This window comes from Nannobrachium achirus (assembly GCF_963921795.1).
Source record: "Nannobrachium achirus genome assembly, chromosome: 10".
Lineage (NCBI taxonomy): Eukaryota > Metazoa > Chordata > Actinopteri > Myctophiformes > Myctophidae > Nannobrachium > Nannobrachium achirus.
The window spans coordinates 7,680,141-7,703,493 of NC_137819.1; the positions used below are offsets into that span (position 1 = coordinate 7,680,141).

The 23,353-nt window shown below is 43.1% G+C and overlaps 1 protein-coding gene across 1 annotated transcript in view; it reads left to right on the plus strand.

Moving 5' to 3' along the window:
• Positions 1 to 19,648: 19,648 nt before the first annotated feature.
• LOC308292379 (poly [ADP-ribose] polymerase tankyrase-like) overlaps positions 19,649 to 23,353 on the plus strand; it is a gene marked incomplete at both ends in the record, with an annotated part of 40,059 nt that continues 36,354 nt past the window's right edge. The window contains 4 exons of the mRNA XM_080734692.1: positions 19,649 to 19,798; positions 20,874 to 21,201; positions 21,589 to 21,780; positions 22,879 to 23,294. Of these exons, the coding sequence (XP_080590818.1) occupies positions 19,649 to 19,798; positions 20,874 to 21,201; positions 21,589 to 21,780; positions 22,879 to 23,294 (1,086 nt within the window). The remainder of the gene's footprint in view (positions 19,799 to 20,873; positions 21,202 to 21,588; positions 21,781 to 22,878; positions 23,295 to 23,353) is intronic.

The following is a 23,353-nucleotide window of genomic DNA, read 5'->3' on the forward strand; positions in this document are numbered from 1 at the left end:
ACACTAGTATGTGAAGATATTATGAGTAAGCTTACTTAGAACAAACAAGTGATAATGGCATAGCACAAAGCTAATAGAGGGTAACTAACCGTTACATTGGAGAGCATTTTTTTTATGCACCTCCAAGTGCTGCAAAACCTTGGCCTCTCTCAGAGCTGGCTTGTAGAAGCCAGTGGGGCAAAGGGGGCAGTGGAATAGTGCACAGCACTCAGTGCATCTGGTCACCTGCGGTGGGTTTGTTTTATGAAAAACACTGCTATGGACCTGAAGGAAAAATATAGGAAAAATAAACAGTCCTGCATTTAACAATGCACCAATTTATTTTTGTGTTGCTCTTGTTCTAGGGCAGTGGTTCTCAGCCTTTTCAGGCCGTGACCCCCCAAAATATTCATATTTTAACTGGAGTCCCCCCCACCCTGACGACTGTGACGAGCACTGAAGAGTTGAGGCATTACATTTTGTATAACATGGTTCTATTGTGAAAATAGCAGATGTACATGCTCACAACACCTCGGCGTTGTGAGCATGTAGATCGGCTATTTTCACAATGTCTGCCACTAATATTTGACAATTTGGCCAATGTTTAATTTGTCATTTTAGAGGCATTAAAAAGTCCTTAAATTGTCACTTTAGAACATGTGCATAAAACCACTTAAACTCTGTTGGTTTGTTTACTGTTGAGAGAAAACAATGTTGCACATTAAGTTAATCATCTGGGGACCCCCAAAATAATTTGCCGACCGACCCACAGGTTGAGAACCGTACTGTCCCCAAATTATTTTGGTGGGGGTCCCCAGATGTTAAGCTAAATGTTACATTCAACAGTAAACAAAGCAACATACAGTAAAAGTGTGTGCAGGGTATCTGCACATTTCCTAAGTGACAATTTAAGGACTTTAAAGACCTTTTTAGTACCTCTGGTCAAACATTGGTAAAATTGTCAAATATTAGTGGCTGAAATTGTGAAAATAGCAGATCTACATGCTCACACCGCCTCTCGTTGCGAGGCGTTGTGAGCATGTTGATCGGCTATTTTCACAATGGAACAGATGGAGTCAAACTAAATGTAATGCCAACTGGGTCCCCAGTTGAAATATGATTATTTTGGGGGTTGTGGCCTGAAAGGGTTGAGAACCATTGGTCTAGGGCACACTTTCTCTTATGGGGTACAATACAATTTGACTACAGGCATTATATTCATTTAGAATTTAATTTTTTGTAAACTGTCTAAATTAAAATAATCATGATTCATTAGAATGCATGGCCAAAAATGGAGGGGAAAGGTTTTATTTTACCATTCCCTTTACACTAATACATGTGGCCAAGTGTAAACGCACAGAATCTCTGCACTTGTCCTGAACATAAAGTCTGTAAACTAACTAGGCTAGATATTTACAAATTATGTTTGACTTGAAGAACAAAAAGTAATTAAAATGACACCAGCTTGAGAACAAATCTTTATCGTGATCCCAAAAGTGGGCACTTTTGGAGTTGATTATTAGTATGTGCATGTCCTTTCTTTGGATCATTGATTGTTGTCAAAACCTAGTTTGAACTGTTGGCCCATGCAGTCTCAGGATTGCAATACAAAACAGCCACAGAAAGCTCACTTGCTAAATACTTTTTGCATCACAATGTTAAAGACATTGTGAATCAGTATTTGCTGTATCACAATCTTGTCATTGAAGTAATTAATTCATTCATTATTTCCTTGTCAACTCTGTTTCTTCAAGTAAACACGTGTTAACCCAATTACAGACAGACAGTATCAGCTGCACGTTTCAAATGTAACTTTATAAACTATCTGCATGGCTAAAACGTTAGATTTTACTGTTTAAATCGGTTTAAATGCTTTATTTTTGTATAAAAACGATACCCACCTCGTTCATGGCCGCCATGATGCACTCGGTTCCATCCACGCGTTCCATCCAATTATGTTTGATTTCCCGCACCTGCGTAGCCACAGCGTCCAAGAGCGTAATTATATGGTTTAGTATTTTTGACCCTGCAGACTTGCCGTTGTACACGCTTCCGGTCGCTTCCGGTCTGAGAAGGGAGATCTGACAAGAAAGATCTGCTGAGGGAGGTGACTCCAGGCCTGCAGCCATACCCGTCTCGATGTTCTAGGGAAGCCTTCCCCATTGGTCGGTTTGTAACGTTGTAATTGTTGCATTGAAGTAGTCGGAAGTAACGTATGGCTATGGGGATTATGGGCGTCGTTCTCTAGTTGCTGATCCGGTTTGTACACATTGCATTGGAGCGGATACGGAAACAATAGGCGGGCTCTTCGCGCTTCACACAGCACATTGACACTCCTTTCAGTTCTATTTGCTATACAAATCATTCATTTCCCCCAAAACCTTATCACATCCGGCCCAAAGCGGATACGGAAACAGTGGTGACGACAGACCTGCCAACTCTGGGACGAGCTCTATCCTCCGAAGCAGATCCTTTTCATCCTTGCTGTTGTTTTCATGAAGCCTGTCACATAAGACATAATGTTCAGAAGACTTCGTAACAGGATGGCTGTCATCTTCAGCGTTGCCGGCATTTGGCTCCAGAAGCCAAGGAAGGTTGACTTTCAGAATCTTGTCCTTAGCCGCCTGTATGTTTGCAGGTGTTGGAGGAGCAAGACGGCCTTCATAGGGCTGGAATGGAATGGGTAATGTCCCTCTTCCATTAGGGTGGTTGACAACTCTTGGATTGGTGTGGTTCACAAGACCTCTTGCGAAGTCGTAGACCGAAATATTTGGGAGGTGTTTCCACGAGAGCAGCATATCAGCGAAGTCTCTAGGGCCCTCAGCTCTGACGTTAAATTTAAGGCTGTATACTACGCCACAGGGACACATTATGGCAGCCAAACCACCTTGATGGATAGAAACAAGTTAAACAATTAGGAAAACGTATAATAAACATAAGTATGGTGAATATCAATCAGCAATGACCATTGAATCTGAATGACAAGCCCAAAAAATGCAAAGCTTTCACCTGATGCTCCCCAGATCTTCTCAAAGACTCTGTCATACGACTGTCTGTTTTGCATCTCAGTCCTGAGGCGCAGGATGAGATCCATCTTTGAACCATTCGAAGAGTCAATACCACATTCGTGGCAGAGCTTCTTCACATCGTCCATCTGTGTAGGTTAAGAGAAACAATAAATTAACTAATGTGGAACATTAGCCCCTCAATTTAAATGTATTTAGCTGCCTGAAAAGTCACTTTGGCTCCATTCAAGTCTCCATGGTGTGAGTTATCAATAGAAAAAAGGGCATTTTGGGGGTGAACCACTCCTTTAAGTCATTATCGTACCTTCAAACCCATCAATTCGTAGAGGAGTCTATCTTCGGTTACACAGACATCCGCTGCCTCTGCTGGGTGCCTTGGACCTTTAGCTTTGAGGTATTCGGTATTCAGCACAGTGTTGGACCTTCTTGTGCCTCGCCCAATCCAAGGTGACCAAAAGTGATAGCTTGGGTGGACGGTGAAAGGGTTCTTCCGGTTACCTGTTAGCCAGAAGGAAATGTAATGCATATAAAGAACATGCTTTTGTAGCTGCAATGCATTGTTTTAGTTTCAAGCAAGTTATTGTCTTTCCAATTCAGAGGCTTCTACTGAAACAGAGACATCTACACAAGATATAGAAACACACTTACTTGACGTAAGCCCTCTGCCAAGCAGGTCCATGGACACAGAATCCCAGAAATCTTCAACGTTCACCTCCCCTGTGTAGTCCTCCGGGACTGGCTCAATATCACTGACTTAAAGGATACACAAAACAGTGTCATTAATATCTGTGTTGGCTTCAATAAAATGTTTAAATTACACTTCTTAGACTATATTGTTTTATACCACAAAAGACACTTACATGGCAAGCTGAACACCTCCTTCTTGTGGAGATCCATGACCACTACAGGTGGGAAGTTTCCACAGTTAACGCATGAATATTTGTATTCGTGTGCCGTGAGCGCCTCGAAATGCAGATATGCATGAAGGAGTCGATCCCTGCTTGGCAGAGGTGTTTTGAAGCTTTCTTCAAGGGCATCAAACACTCGCCCGACAGCTGTATGAGCCTGTAAAAGATAATGGGTCCAAAAAAGCATTTAGTGTGCAACGGCTAAACAGCAGCAAAATACATTGATTTATACCTTATTGTGAGAAAACTACACTAAACAAAATAAACAAACAAAAACTAACAAAACTGCAAAAAAGGGGGGGGATCAATTACATATGCAAAGCATTCACTCTCACTGTGTCAATGTTCAAATATATAACTTAATTGACATTACCGAGCCATTATATTTGTACGATAAGAAAAGGCTGCTTATATAGAGAGATAAAGATACCTGGAGTAAGTTACGGAGGAAGATGCAAAGATTTAAGCTCAAAATTACGCCATCATCGAAGTTGTGCAACCCATGTTGAAACTCCTGGTATCTATACAGCATCCCGCATTGGCTACACTCTCTGCAGTATGTGTGGACACCTGAGAAGAGGAGTAGGGGGTCAGTCCATTTTGTTTTTCAGTGTTTGTCTCCCACCCCCACAAGTTACAAAACACAAGTGTTAGCTAACCTTTCAGAACACCTGTCATTGAAATAATCTGTGCTTGTGGTGTGATGAGAACTGGTGGTCCAAGAACTGTGTTTCCCGGACATGCAGAGCACACAGTCTCCAGAGGAACAAGCTTCTGTGGATAGTCTTCATTTTTGATGGACAGGACATCGTCAGGTAAGACAGGTGGGTATTTCTTTGAGGATTTGATGTACAAGACCATCCTGCGTAATAGGTTTATATCCTCAGGAGGATACGTTATGCCCACATTTGAAGATAATGGTTCTTGCCCATTCTCTGATGTCATCCCTGTGCACTGTGCCTTCCTGAAGAGATGTCCCTGTGTCTGAAATAGATGCCATTTGGCCATGTACTTGTGAATACAAGACATTCTAGGATTTGCACATAGACAGTGCCATGTATTCAGTTGTGTGTCATAAGTCACAATGACTCTCCCAAGTCGGCTGTAGTAACTTATGACGGGTTCGTAGACTGAAATGAAGCGCTTGTGTTCTGACTGCATTGTAACATCTACAGTCACAGGTACACTGGCACGGGCTGCCTCTAACTGGAGCTGGATACACTGCCGTTTTTTGTTTTCGCCAAACCACTTGGTTCTAATCATCTCATTTAAGGTGTCTTCGTGGAGTGCTGTCTGGATAGCATTTTCTTTGCAGTAGTCCAAAGAGCGGACATGGTGGCACTGGAACGACATTATGCCACTCCGGAACGCAAAGTCGCAGTCCCTCTTGCACTCATTGGACTCACACCTTATGCGATGCTCTTGACCCCAGGTTTTCTTTTGCACATGTAGAGGTACGAATTTGCCAATAAAGGATTTCTTTACAGCATACATGCCATTATTGACATCTATGCATATGGCATCTAGATGAGAATCTGCATTAATGTCTCGAACAGCAGAGTCTTTATGTTTCCTATAAATGTGTTTCTTCATGTTCTTTTTTAATATCTCTACATTGCAGTATGGACAAATGCGCCTACTTGTTTTAGCTCGCCGCACTCTGCGGAGAGGGTTAGGGCTGCAGTCCTCCTGTCTTCCTCCATCTTCACCCATGTCCTCCTGTCTTCCTCCATCTTCACCCGTTTCCTCCTGTCTTCCTCCATCTTCACCTTTGTCCTCCTTTCTTCGTCCAGCTACATCCGTCTCCTCCTGTCTTCCTCCAACTTCACCTTTGTCCTCCTTTCTTCGTCCAGCTACATCCGTCTCCTCCTGTCTTCCTCCATCTTCACCTTTGTCCTCCTTTCTTCGTCCAGCTACATCCGTCTCCTCCTGTCTTCCTCCATCTTCACCTTTGTCCTCCTTTCTTCGTCCAGCTACATCCGTCTCCTCCTGTCTTCCTCCAACTTCACCTTTGTCCTCCTTTCTTCGTCCAGCTACATCCGTCTCCTCCTGTCCATCAGGGATGGGATCACTTTTTTTGATTTCTCCAGGTCTCTCCTCTACCTGAGACAAAAACAGTCAAAAGTTCAACCTCTGACAGGGTTTTCAACACACACCTAAAACAGGTAATGCCATACATGTACAACAATTTGTAATTAAATTACTTTCAAAAATAATCCTTTTAACCAACATCTATCCTGATCATGAAAATCACATATGTACATTTGCAGCAACATTTTAATTCATATGGTATTATGTCAAGGTGCACAAATAAAACAAAAATGTATGTATAGTACATTGGTTGACACGGTCTTAACTCTGCACAGTGTTTTAACGTTGCCTACTGGAGGAGCTGAGCTTTGACATATAATATAAAAGAATGCAACATCTTTACAAAATTTAAGGACACGGTCAGATGAACCCAAACATTAAGTGAATAGTGGGGAAAACACCCAGCTGTGACAGAGGCTTATGCACCTGGGAAACAGGCAGTGCAGGCAGTGGTCGGCACTGCTGCAAGTGCCTCTCTGCATCCACCTTCCTGATTAATGTTCTACTGCAGAAAGGGCAGTGGAAATGGCCAACACTTCCGGTCCTGCAGGCCTGATGGCATTTCGTTATGTAGAAATCTAGAAAGACACAGAAGCAACATGTCCAACATTGTGTGGTGTGTGGTTTCTCTATGAAATAAAAGGTAATGAGTGTTACAGACTAGACAGGTCTAGGGATTTAAGTGTTAAACAAGACCTAACCCCACCACCCCTCCTAACCAAGGAAAGTAAATAAAGGAGATGGACTGGCTTTAAAAAAAGGTTTGGAGGTGGGTCCAAGTATTTAAGGAAATTAAAAGACAAAAAATAAGGAAGTATAAACCCTATACTTCCAAGCTCCAACACTAGTATGTGAAGATATTATGAGTAAGCTTACTTAGAACAAACAAGTGATAATGGCATAGCACAAAGCTAATAGAGGGTAACTAACCGTTACATTGGAGAGCATTTTTTTTATGCACCTCCAAGTGCTGCAAAACCTTGGCCTCTCTCAGAGCTGGCTTGTAGAAGCCAGTGGGGCAAAGGGGGCAGTGGAATAGTGCACAGCACTCAGTGCATCTGGTCACCTGCGGTGGGTTTGTTTTATGAAAAACACTGCTATGGACCTGAAGGAAAAATATAGGAAAAATAAACAGTCCTGCATTTAACAATGCACCAATTTATTTTTGTGTTGCTCTTGTTCTAGGGCAGTGGTTCTCAGCCTTTTCAGGCCGTGACCCCCCAAAATATTCATATTTTAACTGGAGTCCCCCCCACCCTGACGACTGTGACGAGCACTGAAGAGTTGAGGCATTACATTTTGTATAACATGGTTCTATTGTGAAAATAGCAGATGTACATGCTCACAACACCTCGGCGTTGTGAGCATGTAGATCGGCTATTTTCACAATGTCTGCCACTAATATTTGACAATTTGGCCAATGTTTAATTTGTCATTTTAGAGGCATTAAAAAGTCCTTAAATTGTCACTTTAGAACATGTGCATAAAACCACTTAAACTCTGTTGGTTTGTTTACTGTTGAGAGAAAACAATGTTGCACATTAAGTTAATCATCTGGGGACCCCCAAAATAATTTGCCGACCGACCCACAGGTTGAGAACCGTACTGTCCCCAAATTATTTTGGTGGGGGTCCCCAGATGTTAAGCTAAATGTTACATTCAACAGTAAACAAAGCAACATACAGTAAAAGTGTGTGCAGGGTATCTGCACATTTCCTAAGTGACAATTTAAGGACTTTAAAGACCTTTTTAGTACCTCTGGTCAAACATTGGTAAAATTGTCAAATATTAGTGGCTGAAATTGTGAAAATAGCAGATCTACATGCTCACACCGCCTCTCGTTGCGAGGCGTTGTGAGCATGTTGATCGGCTATTTTCACAATGGAACAGATGGAGTCAAACTAAATGTAATGCCAACTGGGTCCCCAGTTGAAATATGATTATTTTGGGGGTTGTGGCCTGAAAGGGTTGAGAACCATTGGTCTAGGGCACACTTTCTCTTATGGGGTACAATACAATTTGACTACAGGCATTATATTCATTTAGAATTTAATTTTTTGTAAACTGTCTAAATTAAAATAATCATGATTCATTAGAATGCATGGCCAAAAATGGAGGGGAAAGGTTTTATTTTACCATTCCCTTTACACTAATACATGTGGCCAAGTGTAAACGCACAGAATCTCTGCACTTGTCCTGAACATAAAGTCTGTAAACTAACTAGGCTAGATATTTACAAATTATGTTTGACTTGAAGAACAAAAAGTAATTAAAATGACACCAGCTTGAGAACAAATCTTTATCGTGATCCCAAAAGTGGGCACTTTTGGAGTTGATTATTAGTATGTGCATGTCCTTTCTTTGGATCATTGATTGTTGTCAAAACCTAGTTTGAACTGTTGGCCCATGCAGTCTCAGGATTGCAATACAAAACAGCCACAGAAAGCTCACTTGCTAAATACTTTTTGCATCACAATGTTAAAGACATTGTGAATCAGTATTTGCTGTATCACAATCTTGTCATTGAAGTAATTAATTCATTCATTATTTCCTTGTCAACTCTGTTTCTTCAAGTAAACACGTGTTAACCCAATTACAGACAGACAGTATCAGCTGCACGTTTCAAATGTAACTTTATAAACTATCTGCATGGCTAAAACGTTAGATTTTACTGTTTAAATCGGTTTAAATGCTTTATTTTTGTATAAAAACGATACCCACCTCGTTCATGGCCGCCATGATGCACTCGGTTCCATCCACGCGTTCCATCCAATTATGTTTGATTTCCCGCACCTGCGTAGCCACAGCGTCCAAGAGCGTAATTATATGGTTTAGTATTTTTGACCCTGCAGACTTGCCGTTGTACACGCTTCCGGTCGCTTCCGGTCTGAGAAGGGAGATCTGACAAGAAAGATCTGCTGAGGGAGGTGACTCCAGGCCTGCAGCCATACCCGTCTCGATGTTCTAGGGAAGCCTTCCCCATTGGTCGGTTTGTAACGTTGTAATTGTTGCATTGAAGTAGTCGGAAGTAACGTATGGCTATGGGGATTATGGGCGTCGTTCTCTAGTTGCTGATCCGGTTTGTACACATTGCATTGGAGCGGATACGGAAACAATAGGCGGGCTCTTCGCGCTTCACACAGCACATTGACACTCCTTTCAGTTCTATTTGCTATACAAATCATTCATTTCCCCCAAAACCTTATCACATCCGGCCCAAAGCGGATACGGAAACAGTGGTGACGACAGACCTGCCAACTCTGGGACGAGCTCTATCCTCCGAAGCAGATCCTTTTCATCCTTGCTGTTGTTTTCATGAAGCCTGTCACATAAGACATAATGTTCAGAAGACTTCGTAACAGGATGGCTGTCATCTTCAGCGTTGCCGGCATTTGGCTCCAGAAGCCAAGGAAGGTTGACTTTCAGAATCTTGTCCTTAGCCGCCTGTATGTTTGCAGGTGTTGGAGGAGCAAGACGGCCTTCATAGGGCTGGAATGGAATGGGTAATGTCCCTCTTCCATTAGGGTGGTTGACAACTCTTGGATTGGTGTGGTTCACAAGACCTCTTGCGAAGTCGTAGACCGAAATATTTGGGAGGTGTTTCCACGAGAGCAGCATATCAGCGAAGTCTCTAGGGCCCTCAGCTCTGACGTTAAATTTAAGGCTGTATACTACGCCACAGGGACACATTATGGCAGCCAAACCACCTTGATGGATAGAAACAAGTTAAACAATTAGGAAAACGTATAATAAACATAAGTATGGTGAATATCAATCAGCAATGACCATTGAATCTGAATGACAAGCCCAAAAAATGCAAAGCTTTCACCTGATGCTCCCCAGATCTTCTCAAAGACTCTGTCATACGACTGTCTGTTTTGCATCTCAGTCCTGAGGCGCAGGATGAGATCCATCTTTGAACCATTCGAAGAGTCAATACCACATTCGTGGCAGAGCTTCTTCACATCGTCCATCTGTGTAGGTTAAGAGAAACAATAAATTAACTAATGTGGAACATTAGCCCCTCAATTTAAATGTATTTAGCTGCCTGAAAAGTCACTTTGGCTCCATTCAAGTCTCCATGGTGTGAGTTATCAATAGAAAAAAGGGCATTTTGGGGGTGAACCACTCCTTTAAGTCATTATCGTACCTTCAAACCCATCAATTCGTAGAGGAGTCTATCTTCGGTTACACAGACATCCGCTGCCTCTGCTGGGTGCCTTGGACCTTTAGCTTTGAGGTATTCGGTATTCAGCACAGTGTTGGACCTTCTTGTGCCTCGCCCAATCCAAGGTGACCAAAAGTGATAGCTTGGGTGGACGGTGAAAGGGTTCTTCCGGTTACCTGTTAGCCAGAAGGAAATGTAATGCATATAAAGAACATGCTTTTGTAGCTGCAATGCATTGTTTTAGTTTCAAGCAAGTTATTGTCTTTCCAATTCAGAGGCTTCTACTGAAACAGAGACATCTACACAAGATATAGAAACACACTTACTTGACGTAAGCCCTCTGCCAAGCAGGTCCATGGACACAGAATCCCAGAAATCTTCAACGTTCACCTCCCCTGTGTAGTCCTCCGGGACTGGCTCAATATCACTGACTTAAAGGATACACAAAACAGTGTCATTAATATCTGTGTTGGCTTCAATAAAATGTTTAAATTACACTTCTTAGACTATATTGTTTTATACCACAAAAGACACTTACATGGCAAGCTGAACACCTCCTTCTTGTGGAGATCCATGACCACTACAGGTGGGAAGTTTCCACAGTTAACGCATGAATATTTGTATTCGTGTGCCGTGAGCGCCTCGAAATGCAGATATGCATGAAGGAGTCGATCCCTGCTTGGCAGAGGTGTTTTGAAGCTTTCTTCAAGGGCATCAAACACTCGCCCGACAGCTGTATGAGCCTGTAAAAGATAATGGGTCCAAAAAAGCATTTAGTGTGCAACGGCTAAACAGCAGCAAAATACATTGATTTATACCTTATTGTGAGAAAACTACACTAAACAAAATAAACAAACAAAAACTAACAAAACTGCAAAAAAGGGGGGGGATCAATTACATATGCAAAGCATTCACTCTCACTGTGTCAATGTTCAAATATATAACTTAATTGACATTACCGAGCCATTATATTTGTACGATAAGAAAAGGCTGCTTATATAGAGAGATAAAGATACCTGGAGTAAGTTACGGAGGAAGATGCAAAGATTTAAGCTCAAAATTACGCCATCATCGAAGTTGTGCAACCCATGTTGAAACTCCTGGTATCTATACAGCATCCCGCATTGGCTACACTCTCTGCAGTATGTGTGGACACCTGAGAAGAGGAGTAGGGGGTCAGTCCATTTTGTTTTTCAGTGTTTGTCTCCCACCCCCACAAGTTACAAAACACAAGTGTTAGCTAACCTTTCAGAACACCTGTCATTGAAATAATCTGTGCTTGTGGTGTGATGAGAACTGGTGGTCCAAGAACTGTGTTTCCCGGACATGCAGAGCACACAGTCTCCAGAGGAACAAGCTTCTGTGGATAGTCTTCATTTTTGATGGACAGGACATCGTCAGGTAAGACAGGTGGGTATTTCTTTGAGGATTTGATGTACAAGACCATCCTGCGTAATAGGTTTATATCCTCAGGAGGATACGTTATGCCCACATTTGAAGATAATGGTTCTTGCCCATTCTCTGATGTCATCCCTGTGCACTGTGCCTTCCTGAAGAGATGTCCCTGTGTCTGAAATAGATGCCATTTGGCCATGTACTTGTGAATACAAGACATTCTAGGATTTGCACATAGACAGTGCCATGTATTCAGTTGTGTGTCATAAGTCACAATGACTCTCCCAAGTCGGCTGTAGTAACTTATGACGGGTTCGTAGACTGAAATGAAGCGCTTGTGTTCTGACTGCATTGTAACATCTACAGTCACAGGTACACTGGCACGGGCTGCCTCTAACTGGAGCTGGATACACTGCCGTTTTTTGTTTTCGCCAAACCACTTGGTTCTAATCATCTCATTTAAGGTGTCTTCGTGGAGTGCTGTCTGGATAGCATTTTCTTTGCAGTAGTCCAAAGAGCGGACATGGTGGCACTGGAACGACATTATGCCACTCCGGAACGCAAAGTCGCAGTCCCTCTTGCACTCATTGGACTCACACCTTATGCGATGCTCTTGACCCCAGGTTTTCTTTTGCACATGTAGAGGTACGAATTTGCCAATAAAGGATTTCTTTACAGCATACATGCCATTATTGACATCTATGCATATGGCATCTAGATGAGAATCTGCATTAATGTCTCGAACAGCAGAGTCTTTATGTTTCCTATAAATGTGTTTCTTCATGTTCTTTTTTAATATCTCTACATTGCAGTATGGACAAATGCGCCTACTTGTTTTAGCTCGCCGCACTCTGCGGAGAGGGTTAGGGCTGCAGTCCTCCTGTCTTCCTCCATCTTCACCCATGTCCTCCTGTCTTCCTCCATCTTCACCCGTTTCCTCCTGTCTTCCTCCATCTTCACCTTTGTCCTCCTTTCTTCGTCCAGCTACATCCGTCTCCTCCTGTCTTCCTCCAACTTCACCTTTGTCCTCCTTTCTTCGTCCAGCTACATCCGTCTCCTCCTGTCTTCCTCCATCTTCACCTTTGTCCTCCTTTCTTCGTCCAGCTACATCCGTCTCCTCCTGTCTTCCTCCATCTTCACCTTTGTCCTCCTTTCTTCGTCCAGCTACATCCGTCTCCTCCTGTCTTCCTCCAACTTCACCTTTGTCCTCCTTTCTTCGTCCAGCTACATCCGTCTCCTCCTGTCCATCAGGGATGGGATCACTTTTTTTGATTTCTCCAGGTCTCTCCTCTACCTGAGACAAAAACAGTCAAAAGTTCAACCTCTGACAGGGTTTTCAACACACACCTAAAACAGGTAATGCCATACATGTACAACAATTTGTAATTAAATTACTTTCAAAAATAATCCTTTTAACCAACATCTATCCTGATCATGAAAATCACATATGTACATTTGCAGCAACATTTTAATTCATATGGTATTATGTCAAGGTGCACAAATAAAACAAAAATGTATGTATAGTACATTGGTTGACACGGTCTTAACTCTGCACAGTGTTTTAACGTTGCCTACTGGAGGAGCTGAGCTTTGACATATAATATAAAAGAATGCAACATCTTTACAAAATTTAAGGACACGGTCAGATGAACCCAAACATTAAGTGAATAGTGGGGAAAACACCCAGCTGTGACAGAGGCTTATGCACCTGGGAAACAGGCAGTGCAGGCAGTGGTCGGCACTGCTGCAAGTGCCTCTCTGCATCCACCTTCCTGATTAATGTTCTACTGCAGAAAGGGCAGTGGAAATGGCCAACACTTCCGGTCCTGCAGGCCTGATGGCATTTCGTTATGTAGAAATCTAGAAAGACACAGAAGCAACATGTCCAACATTGTGTGGTGTGTGGTTTCTCTATGAAATAAAAGGTAATGAGTGTTACAGACTAGACAGGTCTAGGGATTTAAGTGTTAAACAAGACCTAACCCCACCACCCCTCCTAACCAAGGAAAGTAAATAAAGGAGATGGACTGGCTTTAAAAAAAGGTTTGGAGGTGGGTCCAAGTATTTAAGGAAATTAAAAGACAAAAAATAAGGAAGTATAAACCCTATACTTCCAAGCTCCAACACTAGTATGTGAAGATATTATGAGTAAGCTTACTTAGAACAAACAAGTGATAATGGCATAGCACAAAGCTAATAGAGGGTAACTAACCGTTACATTGGAGAGCATTTTTTTTATGCACCTCCAAGTGCTGCAAAACCTTGGCCTCTCTCAGAGCTGGCTTGTAGAAGCCAGTGGGGCAAAGGGGGCAGTGGAATAGTGCACAGCACTCAGTGCATCTGGTCACCTGCGGTGGGTTTGTTTTATGAAAAACACTGCTATGGACCTGAAGGAAAAATATAGGAAAAATAAACAGTCCTGCATTTAACAATGCACCAATTTATTTTTGTGTTGCTCTTGTTCTAGGGCAGTGGTTCTCAGCCTTTTCAGGCCGTGACCCCCCAAAATATTCATATTTTAACTGGAGTCCCCCCCACCCTGACGACTGTGACGAGCACTGAAGAGTTGAGGCATTACATTTTGTATAACATGGTTCTATTGTGAAAATAGCAGATGTACATGCTCACAACACCTCGGCGTTGTGAGCATGTAGATCGGCTATTTTCACAATGTCTGCCACTAATATTTGACAATTTGGCCAATGTTTAATTTGTCATTTTAGAGGCATTAAAAAGTCCTTAAATTGTCACTTTAGAACATGTGCATAAAACCACTTAAACTCTGTTGGTTTGTTTACTGTTGAGAGAAAACAATGTTGCACATTAAGTTAATCATCTGGGGACCCCCAAAATAATTTGCCGACCGACCCACAGGTTGAGAACCGTACTGTCCCCAAATTATTTTGGTGGGGGTCCCCAGATGTTAAGCTAAATGTTACATTCAACAGTAAACAAAGCAACATACAGTAAAAGTGTGTGCAGGGTATCTGCACATTTCCTAAGTGACAATTTAAGGACTTTAAAGACCTTTTTAGTACCTCTGGTCAAACATTGGTAAAATTGTCAAATATTAGTGGCTGAAATTGTGAAAATAGCAGATCTACATGCTCACACCGCCTCTCGTTGCGAGGCGTTGTGAGCATGTTGATCGGCTATTTTCACAATGGAACAGATGGAGTCAAACTAAATGTAATGCCAACTGGGTCCCCAGTTGAAATATGATTATTTTGGGGGTTGTGGCCTGAAAGGGTTGAGAACCATTGGTCTAGGGCACACTTTCTCTTATGGGGTACAATACAATTTGACTACAGGCATTATATTCATTTAGAATTTAATTTTTTGTAAACTGTCTAAATTAAAATAATCATGATTCATTAGAATGCATGGCCAAAAATGGAGGGGAAAGGTTTTATTTTACCATTCCCTTTACACTAATACATGTGGCCAAGTGTAAACGCACAGAATCTCTGCACTTGTCCTGAACATAAAGTCTGTAAACTAACTAGGCTAGATATTTACAAATTATGTTTGACTTGAAGAACAAAAAGTAATTAAAATGACACCAGCTTGAGAACAAATCTTTATCGTGATCCCAAAAGTGGGCACTTTTGGAGTTGATTATTAGTATGTGCATGTCCTTTCTTTGGATCATTGATTGTTGTCAAAACCTAGTTTGAACTGTTGGCCCATGCAGTCTCAGGATTGCAATACAAAACAGCCACAGAAAGCTCACTTGCTAAATCTTGTCATTGAAGTAATTAATTCATTCATTATTTCCTTGTCAACTCTGTTTCTTCAAGTAAACACGTGTTAACCCAATTACAGACAGACAGTATCAGCTGCACGTTTCAAATGTAACTTTATAAACTATCTGCATGGCTAAAACGTTAGATTTTACTGTTTAAATCGGTTTAAATGCTTTATTTTTGTATAAAAACGATACCCACCTCGTTCATGGCCGCCATGATGCACTCGGTTCCATCCACGCGTTCCATCCAATTATGTTTGATTTCCCGCACCTGCGTAGCCACAGCGTCCAAGAGCGTAATTATATGGTTTAGTATTTTTGACCCTGCAGACTTGCCGTTGTACACGCTTCCGGTCGCTTCCGGTCTGAGAAGGGAGATCTGACAAGAAAGATCTGCTGAGGGAGGTGACTCCAGGCCTGCAGCCATACCCGTCTCGATGTTCTAGGGAAGCCTTCCCCATTGGTCGGTTTGTAACGTTGTAATTGTTGCATTGAAGTAGTCGGAAGTAACGTATGGCTATGGGGATTATGGGCGTCGTTCTCTAGTTGCTGATCCGGTTTGTACACATTGCATTGGAGCGGATACGGAAACAATAGGCGGGCTCTTCGCGCTTCACACAGCACATTGACACTCCTTTCAGTTCTATTTGCTATACAAATCATTCATTTCCCCCAAAACCTTATCACATCCGGCCCAAAGCGGATACGGAAACAGTGGTGACGACGCCTCGGCTCTGTGATTGGTCCTCCGCGACGCTTCACGTAGACCGTCAAGGGCTGCGCATGCGCACTGGCGCTCAGCGCTGAAATTAAAAATTTGAAGTCAGGAGAGTTGTTTGTGTTGAACGGAGGGAGAGGAGAGACTGCGTTCAGTAGTTAGTTTATTATTACACAATACACATTAAAACAACATCTACAGTTGTTTTTACACGTAGCTGTAACACAGGGCTCGTCTCCGGGACGCAATGGATCCTTTTACCGAGGTGAGGCCAAGGTTTTAAGGCTTTTTATTTGCACTTTCACTGCGTTACTAATGCTAGTAGCACTGCAAGCCAGCGGCGTCAGCTTAGAAAAAAACTAAGCGCGTGCAAGACACCAGTAATGTTGCCATACCTTAGCAACAGGCACGATGAAAAGTACATTTTATTATTTCCCCCTTGTAGCCAAGGTTATGGCAGCTGCCATAGCTTGCCATACCCAATTGACGCCTCTGCTGCAAGCTAACGAACGTTAGCCTGCTTGTTGTTGTTGTCAGTTAAGTCAGCACGAAAATGGGCAAACCGTTGAACAAAGAGTGGTTTTCAGATGGTGTAAAGTTTATTTACAGTTTATAATAAAACCACAATCAATGTGTATTATGCTGATAATAGTAATCGTTATTGTTAATAATCGCTGAATTGACCACGACACGCCCTGAACGACTACCTCTTTTCACGTGTCCATTGTTTCGTGGTCAACTGTCAACATATCAATAATTCAATATTCGCTCGACTGAATAATAACTAAATGCTGAAACGTCAATCATAAGAGAGTTGTTGTGCTGTTGATGAGCATGCATAGAAACATCCTCATTGGTATTTATTTGTCTTATTATATTCATTTGTAAAGGATTAGTGATGTGGGAGGGGAAAAAAGCCACAATACTGACTACTCTTTGTTTGACTAGTTATCATTTTTGATTGATTGAATACTCTTTATTAACAGTTTGCACAATGTTATAGAGCGATAATTATACAGTGAAGCTAAAAGTATAACACATACAGTCCTATATACGTGCTTGTTTTGTTGTGTTTGCTTTGTGGTGGTCACTATTCTAAGCTCCCATGGCCAGGGCTGGTGGCTTCCAAATATGATCTTTGAGTGATGTGTGTCTGGTCAGCTGATAGTGTTTACTGCTGTGTTGTAAAAGCACCATTTTCTCAACCTTTTTCCAATTTCAATGACAGCCAGTTTTATTAATTTGCAATTAGCATTAGGTCACACACAGTAGACGCACATTTCATTAAAAAATATATATCTGAGACCTCAATCTACTCTGTAAATCTTCAGTGTTAATTTAACCTGAAATAGAAGCAAGCAGACCCCTGGGGGTCCCCAAACCCTGGACACTGAGAACCAGTATTGTAAACATAACATAGCAGAGGCATCTTGCTGTTCTAACCGTTAATTTCTAATTAAATAACTCATTTAAACCCATTAAAGCTACAAGCTCACAAGTGCCGCGCGGTGAGCTTGTAGATCTGCTATTTAAAAAAAAAATGGTGAACCCGATTCTATAAATGTCTTCTAAATCCTTCTTCTGAATCACTGATTCAAACTTTTTCATGTCAAGGACCTCCAAAATGACATGCATTTGGCCGTGGACCCCCATCTCAAAATATGTTGTAGAAGCAAATATTTGAGTTACAATTACAAATGTTTGCTTTTAAAACGATATATTCAAAGACTTGCAAAAGAAAATAGCAGATCTACAAGCTCACAGTGCGGCATCTGCTATTTTTCAATAGTTAAAGTATACAATCATTCTAGGCCTGATTAGGGAAACTGTGGCAGTCAGTGGGTCCTTCCTGGGTCTTGTTGTCCAGGAGATGATGATAACCCTCATAAGATAACTGTGTGAGAGGCCAGCCATGGTGACCCGTTTAGCTTTGTCATGTGCATGTCATATGAGATGCAAATAATGAAAAAGATCATTTGGTTGCCTGGAAAAAGGAAACCTCTTAAATAAGTAAAACTAGACCAGGTCACCTGGTTCTGCCAGACCCGCAATGAAAATCAGAATGCAAGGAAGGGGGGGGGGGGGGTGGATCAATCTTAGTCTGGCCTCTCTCCTTTGACCTGTCCGGCAAGCGTGACGCTGGCAGGAGTGCAAGACTCCAGCTGGTATAGCTTGTGGGATCCTTAAGGCACGCAAACCTCCCCACCACGATAAGGTGTTGATCCATGGGGAAGGGGGGGGGGGGTGATAGACAGACAGAGGACAGAGACAGGACAGTGACAGTCAGACAGACAGAGGACTAAAACAGGACAGTGACAGTCAGACAGGCAGAGGACTAAAACAGGACAGTGACAGTCAGACAGGCAGAGGACTAAGACAGGACAGTGACAGTAAGACAGGCAGAGGACTAAGACAGGACAGTGACAGTAAGACAGGCAGAGGACTAAGACAGGACAGTGACAGTAAGACAGGCAGAGGACTAAGACAGGACAGTGACAGGCAGACAGACGGCTAAGACAGGACAGTACTTCTGTCCTTACTTCTTGCTCTTCCTTCTTTAAAAAGGTCAGGATTTTCATCCCTTGCTTTTTGCCTTGAATCAAGCTTTCTAGCTTTATTTTTTGTCTTTGCTTTATCCTTGGCCTGTTGTTTTAAGTCATCCATATCATAATGTATCTGACATTCCTTTTTTTGTGAAAGATGTTTCAGAATGTGGATTACCTGTTTTTCGCAACCCTTGCAAAGTTCAGGATTTTCATCCCTAGCTCCTTTCCTACTTCTGTCCTTACTTCTTGCTCTTCCTTCTTTAAAAAGTTCAGGATTTTCATCCCTTGCTTTTTGCCTTGAATCAAGCTTTCTAGCTTTATTTTTTGTCTTTGCTTTATCCTTGGCCTGTTGTTTTAAGTCATCCATATCATAATGTATCTGACATTCCTTTTTGTGTGAAAGATGTTTCAGAATGTGGATTACCTGTTTTTCGCAACCCTTGCAAAATTCAGTGTTAATTAAAGGTGCAAACCTATTTTGTAATTTAATATTAGTTCCCGCTGGAATGTTTGGTTTTGGATTTAAGGTAGGCACTTCTTGGCAATTATTCACTGTCTGCGTGTTACCCTGCCGCATACCCTTCCTCTTATTAGCCATTTCCTGCTGCCCTACATTTCTATGACCGCTAGAAGGCTGAGAGACAGGAGATGTGAGTAATGTAGAAGGGGGACTAGTAGGAGGAGCAGACTTGTTTGACTGTTTTGTTACAACATTATCCTTCTTCTGCTGTTTTCGGGTAGATTTGGGGCTGGGCTGAGGGTCAGGGTTGATTGTCTCTGCAGTCACATTTACTTTTGGCTTAGCAGCAACCTCCGAGTACAGAGGAGGACTGGCCAGTGTTGTGACAGTTGACTGTGGGGGGATCAGGGAAGGCTGAGGGTCAGTGTCAGACTTTGTGTGGGGAGCACTGGGACTAGGTGAATCTATCCTCTCATAGAAATACATGTAATTGTTCTCTGACTCAGGCTTTGATGTGTATGTAAAGATGTGGGCGTCATTGCATCGAAGCCACATCTTACCATCCCAGATAACAGTGGTGAAGTGACCAGATGACCGTGATTGACCCTCATGATTGATGGCAGCCTTCAGTTTGAAGTTCTGACCAAGCAGTTTGAGGTTGGGATTAGGGTTGACAGTCACACCAGTCTGTTTGACTGGCAAGACTACAGTCAGCAGCCTGGGGACAGCGACCAGCTGAGTGGTCTGTGTGACCTTCCTGTACTGACAGTGTCCAGTCATGGGGCAGTTAGCCTGACACTGACAGCACTCAGGACACTTGGCATTAATGGACTCACACTGCTGATACTTTCTGTAAATTAAAGTGGACAGAGGAATAGTACCAGGAGGCAAGGACTGAGACAAGTCAACACTGAGGAAATGTATCTGAGCTGGGATACCAGGAGGAAAGATATGACCCTGTGGACACTTTCCACTGACACTGTCAAACTTTCTACCATGCAGTTCCTTGCCAGCTGAAAACTGGTCTACAAACCCGGAGGCTCCTTCTTTCCCAAGGGCCTGCAGTAAGTAGATCCAAAATTCATTGGCATCTTCCTGTGCTCCTGCATACTTTCTCCCTACACACTGACCCACCACCTTCCTCAGCACTGCCAGAGACACAGTCCCCCCCCCTGTAGTCTGAAGGACTCTTTTAAATTCATTAGTGACAGGCTTGTTTACCAGATCTGAATCATGCAACTTAAGGAAGTATTCCTTAGTGGATGTGAAAGCCATTAGAGCCTGCACAGGGCTATTGACGAAACAAAGGTTGCGCTCATCAGGAGAGCCTGTATTGTTAACAAATTTAAGGGGAACTCTGACAGAGTTGGGGCGGAACATTTTCAACACTTAATAGCAAGAGCTTGTAGATCGGCTGTTTTCACTAGTATGGCACTGAACTAACACATGAACACACAGGATTGTATAGGCTGAGCAGCTGGAAATGTTTCTGAGCTTGTAGATGGGCTGAGGAATTTATAGTGTCAGCAGCTCGTCAGCCAACTCAACTCAGCTGGTCCTGTACAGGTGACGGCACTCAAGGCAATCAGCCGAGCAAGGGAAGGGAGGGGCAGATGAGCAGTCAGAGGCAAACACAGGCACACTGAGGAAAAGAGGGACCGACCGACCGACCGACAGACCGACAGACCGACAAAGCCTTTTGTAGGCCGACCCCCTGGGTCTGGCAAAAATACATAAAAACCAACATGAAAAAGAGTCGTGATAAGATCGTGTATCGAGATACAGCCTGGGAAAATATGGTGATATTGTAATTTTCCATATGGCCCACCCCTAGCTGGAGGACCCCCGCACGGACCGGAAGCCCCCGGCGGGGCCCGCCAGCCTGCGCTCATCCTCCTCTCTGGAGAAGAAGAGCATGACGCGTCCCGTGGTCCAGAACACGCCTCCAGAACAGACCATGGCATGGCCCGTGGTCCAGACCACGCCTCCAGAACAGACCATGGCGAGGCCCGTGGTGGTCCAGACGACACCCGTGGTGGTCCAGACTCCTCCAGAACAGCTCCAGAACAGCTCTGTGGTGGTCCAGACTCCTCCAGAACAGGTCCCAGAGCCTGAGAGGATGGTGGCGCCATCGGCTGCCACAGAACCACAACGGAGCCAAGGTTAGTATAGTTTATACTAAACAAATGATTCTTGGATTACTTCACCTATTTTCACTGCCAATAGTTAGTGTGACTATAGTACTTATATAGTACTATAGTCACACGTTCTTCCATCCATGGTTCCAGATAAACTTTATTTTACCGCGCTACTCCTCCCACAGTTTTGGTGGCACACAAATGAAAAAGTTTGAGAACCACTGATTTAGAAGACAATATTTACATTTGACAAATGTTCATGATTTTTCAAAAACAGCAGATCTACAAGCTCACAACGCGGCACTTGGAGCTGTGTCCCGGCAACATGTTTCCATTGTGGTCCCATGTATCCAATTCATCTACATAGCATGAACATAATACACTAAAATACATACTCTCTGCCTGCCCCAGAGCCCCAGTGGACAGAGCGTCCCGCCCCGGAGCCTGAAGGTCAGGTGTCGGTTGTTCCCGCCGGTAGAAACCAGGTGCAGCTGGACAGGGAGGCGGTGCCAAAGGACGACCCGCCCCCAGCCACGGCCGGCGGTGGCATGAGGTCCCGCCTCCAGAGACTGGCAGAGAAGCGGCATTGTTGGGACAACGAGGGTACGTTGGCATGGCTTTTCATTCAACATGGCTCCAAAAACATTAGAATCACACCCCGTGGAGATTTAATTTATCGTGATATTGTCATGCACTGGGATCAATTCATCTTTTATTTGCCGAGCTGCATATCCAGTATAGTCGGGGGATATCTTTAGAAATAGTGTCAAATCCTGGAATAAATTCCTTACCAAAAAAATTCTTCACCAATGTGTTTGTAAAGGTGTCTAGTAACACATCTCACAAAGACTGAAATTCAGTTTCCCTAGGAAAATCTTTGACAGCTAGGGTAATTCTGGGTCTCATTCACTCACTATACGCTATACCATAGGGGAAAAAATCACTCCCAAAAAATATGCTTTAACTGGGAGATGAGGGGTCTAACTAGGGGTTTTTAATTATTCTGAATCCATTGCAAGCATTTGTTTTGCACCAAAAACATTCCTTGGGCTAGAAATGGACCCCCATACCACTGTGAAAAGTGATGACTCATCACTAAACCATCATTTTATGGGCTGTTTTTAGCCCAATGAATGTTTTTTTGTTCAATACAAATGCTTGCAATGGATTCAGAATAATTAAAACACCTAGTCCCTCACATCCCACTTAAAGCATATATTTTGGGAGTGATTTTATCCCCTATAGTATAGTGTATAGACTGAGTGAATGAGACCCAGAATTACCCTAGCTGTCAAACATTTTCCTAGGGAAACTGAATTTCAGTCTTTGTGAGATGTGTTACTAGACACCTTTACAAACACATTGGTGAAGAAATGTTTTGGTAAGGAATTTATTCCAGGACCTTTTAAGATATCCCCTGAATAAGTACCACTTAAACCCTCTATAATTGGTAAAAGGTACTTATAATATACGTACTTGATATAGTCTTTTTTTCCCTTCACTCTATCTAATGTCTTTGCCAAAAAAAATAGCCGATCTACAAGCTCACAACATGCGTTGTGAGCTTGTAGATCTGCTATTTCTTTGGCAAACGTTCCTCCGCAGGATAGTAAAATCGCGGTTTCTTTTGTCACAATCATCGTGATATGACATTTGAATATCATCCCATCCCTAACGTTTATTCCTTACAAATCTTTCTAGGTGACGGTGCGGACGACATGCCAGTTGGTCCCCCTCCGTCCCCCCTGAAGAGACAGGAGGTGTGTCCTCCTCCCCCAGCCCCCACCTCGTCCTCGGACGTCCCTATGGGGCGCAGAGGCCGGCTGGCCAACCTGGCGGCCACCATCGGCTCCTGGGAGGATGACCTGAGTCACCCGGTCACCCGCAAGGAGGACAATGAACAAGAGAAGGCTGGCACGGCCTGGGCCGCAAAGATGGCTGCCCGAGACGCAGCCGCTAAGCAGCCTGCTGCTGCATCTTCTGCAGTCTCTGCAGCCGCTAGACAGCCTGCTGCAGCCTCCACCACTGTTTCTGCAGCCACTAGAGAGCCTGTTGCAGCCGCAGCCACACAGCAGCGTGTGCAGGCCACCAGCAAGGCACCGGCCAGCTCCAACCAGGTAATGATCTCCCCAGCTCAATTAGTTACGTCTGTTTAATTTGAAAGAGCTAATGACAT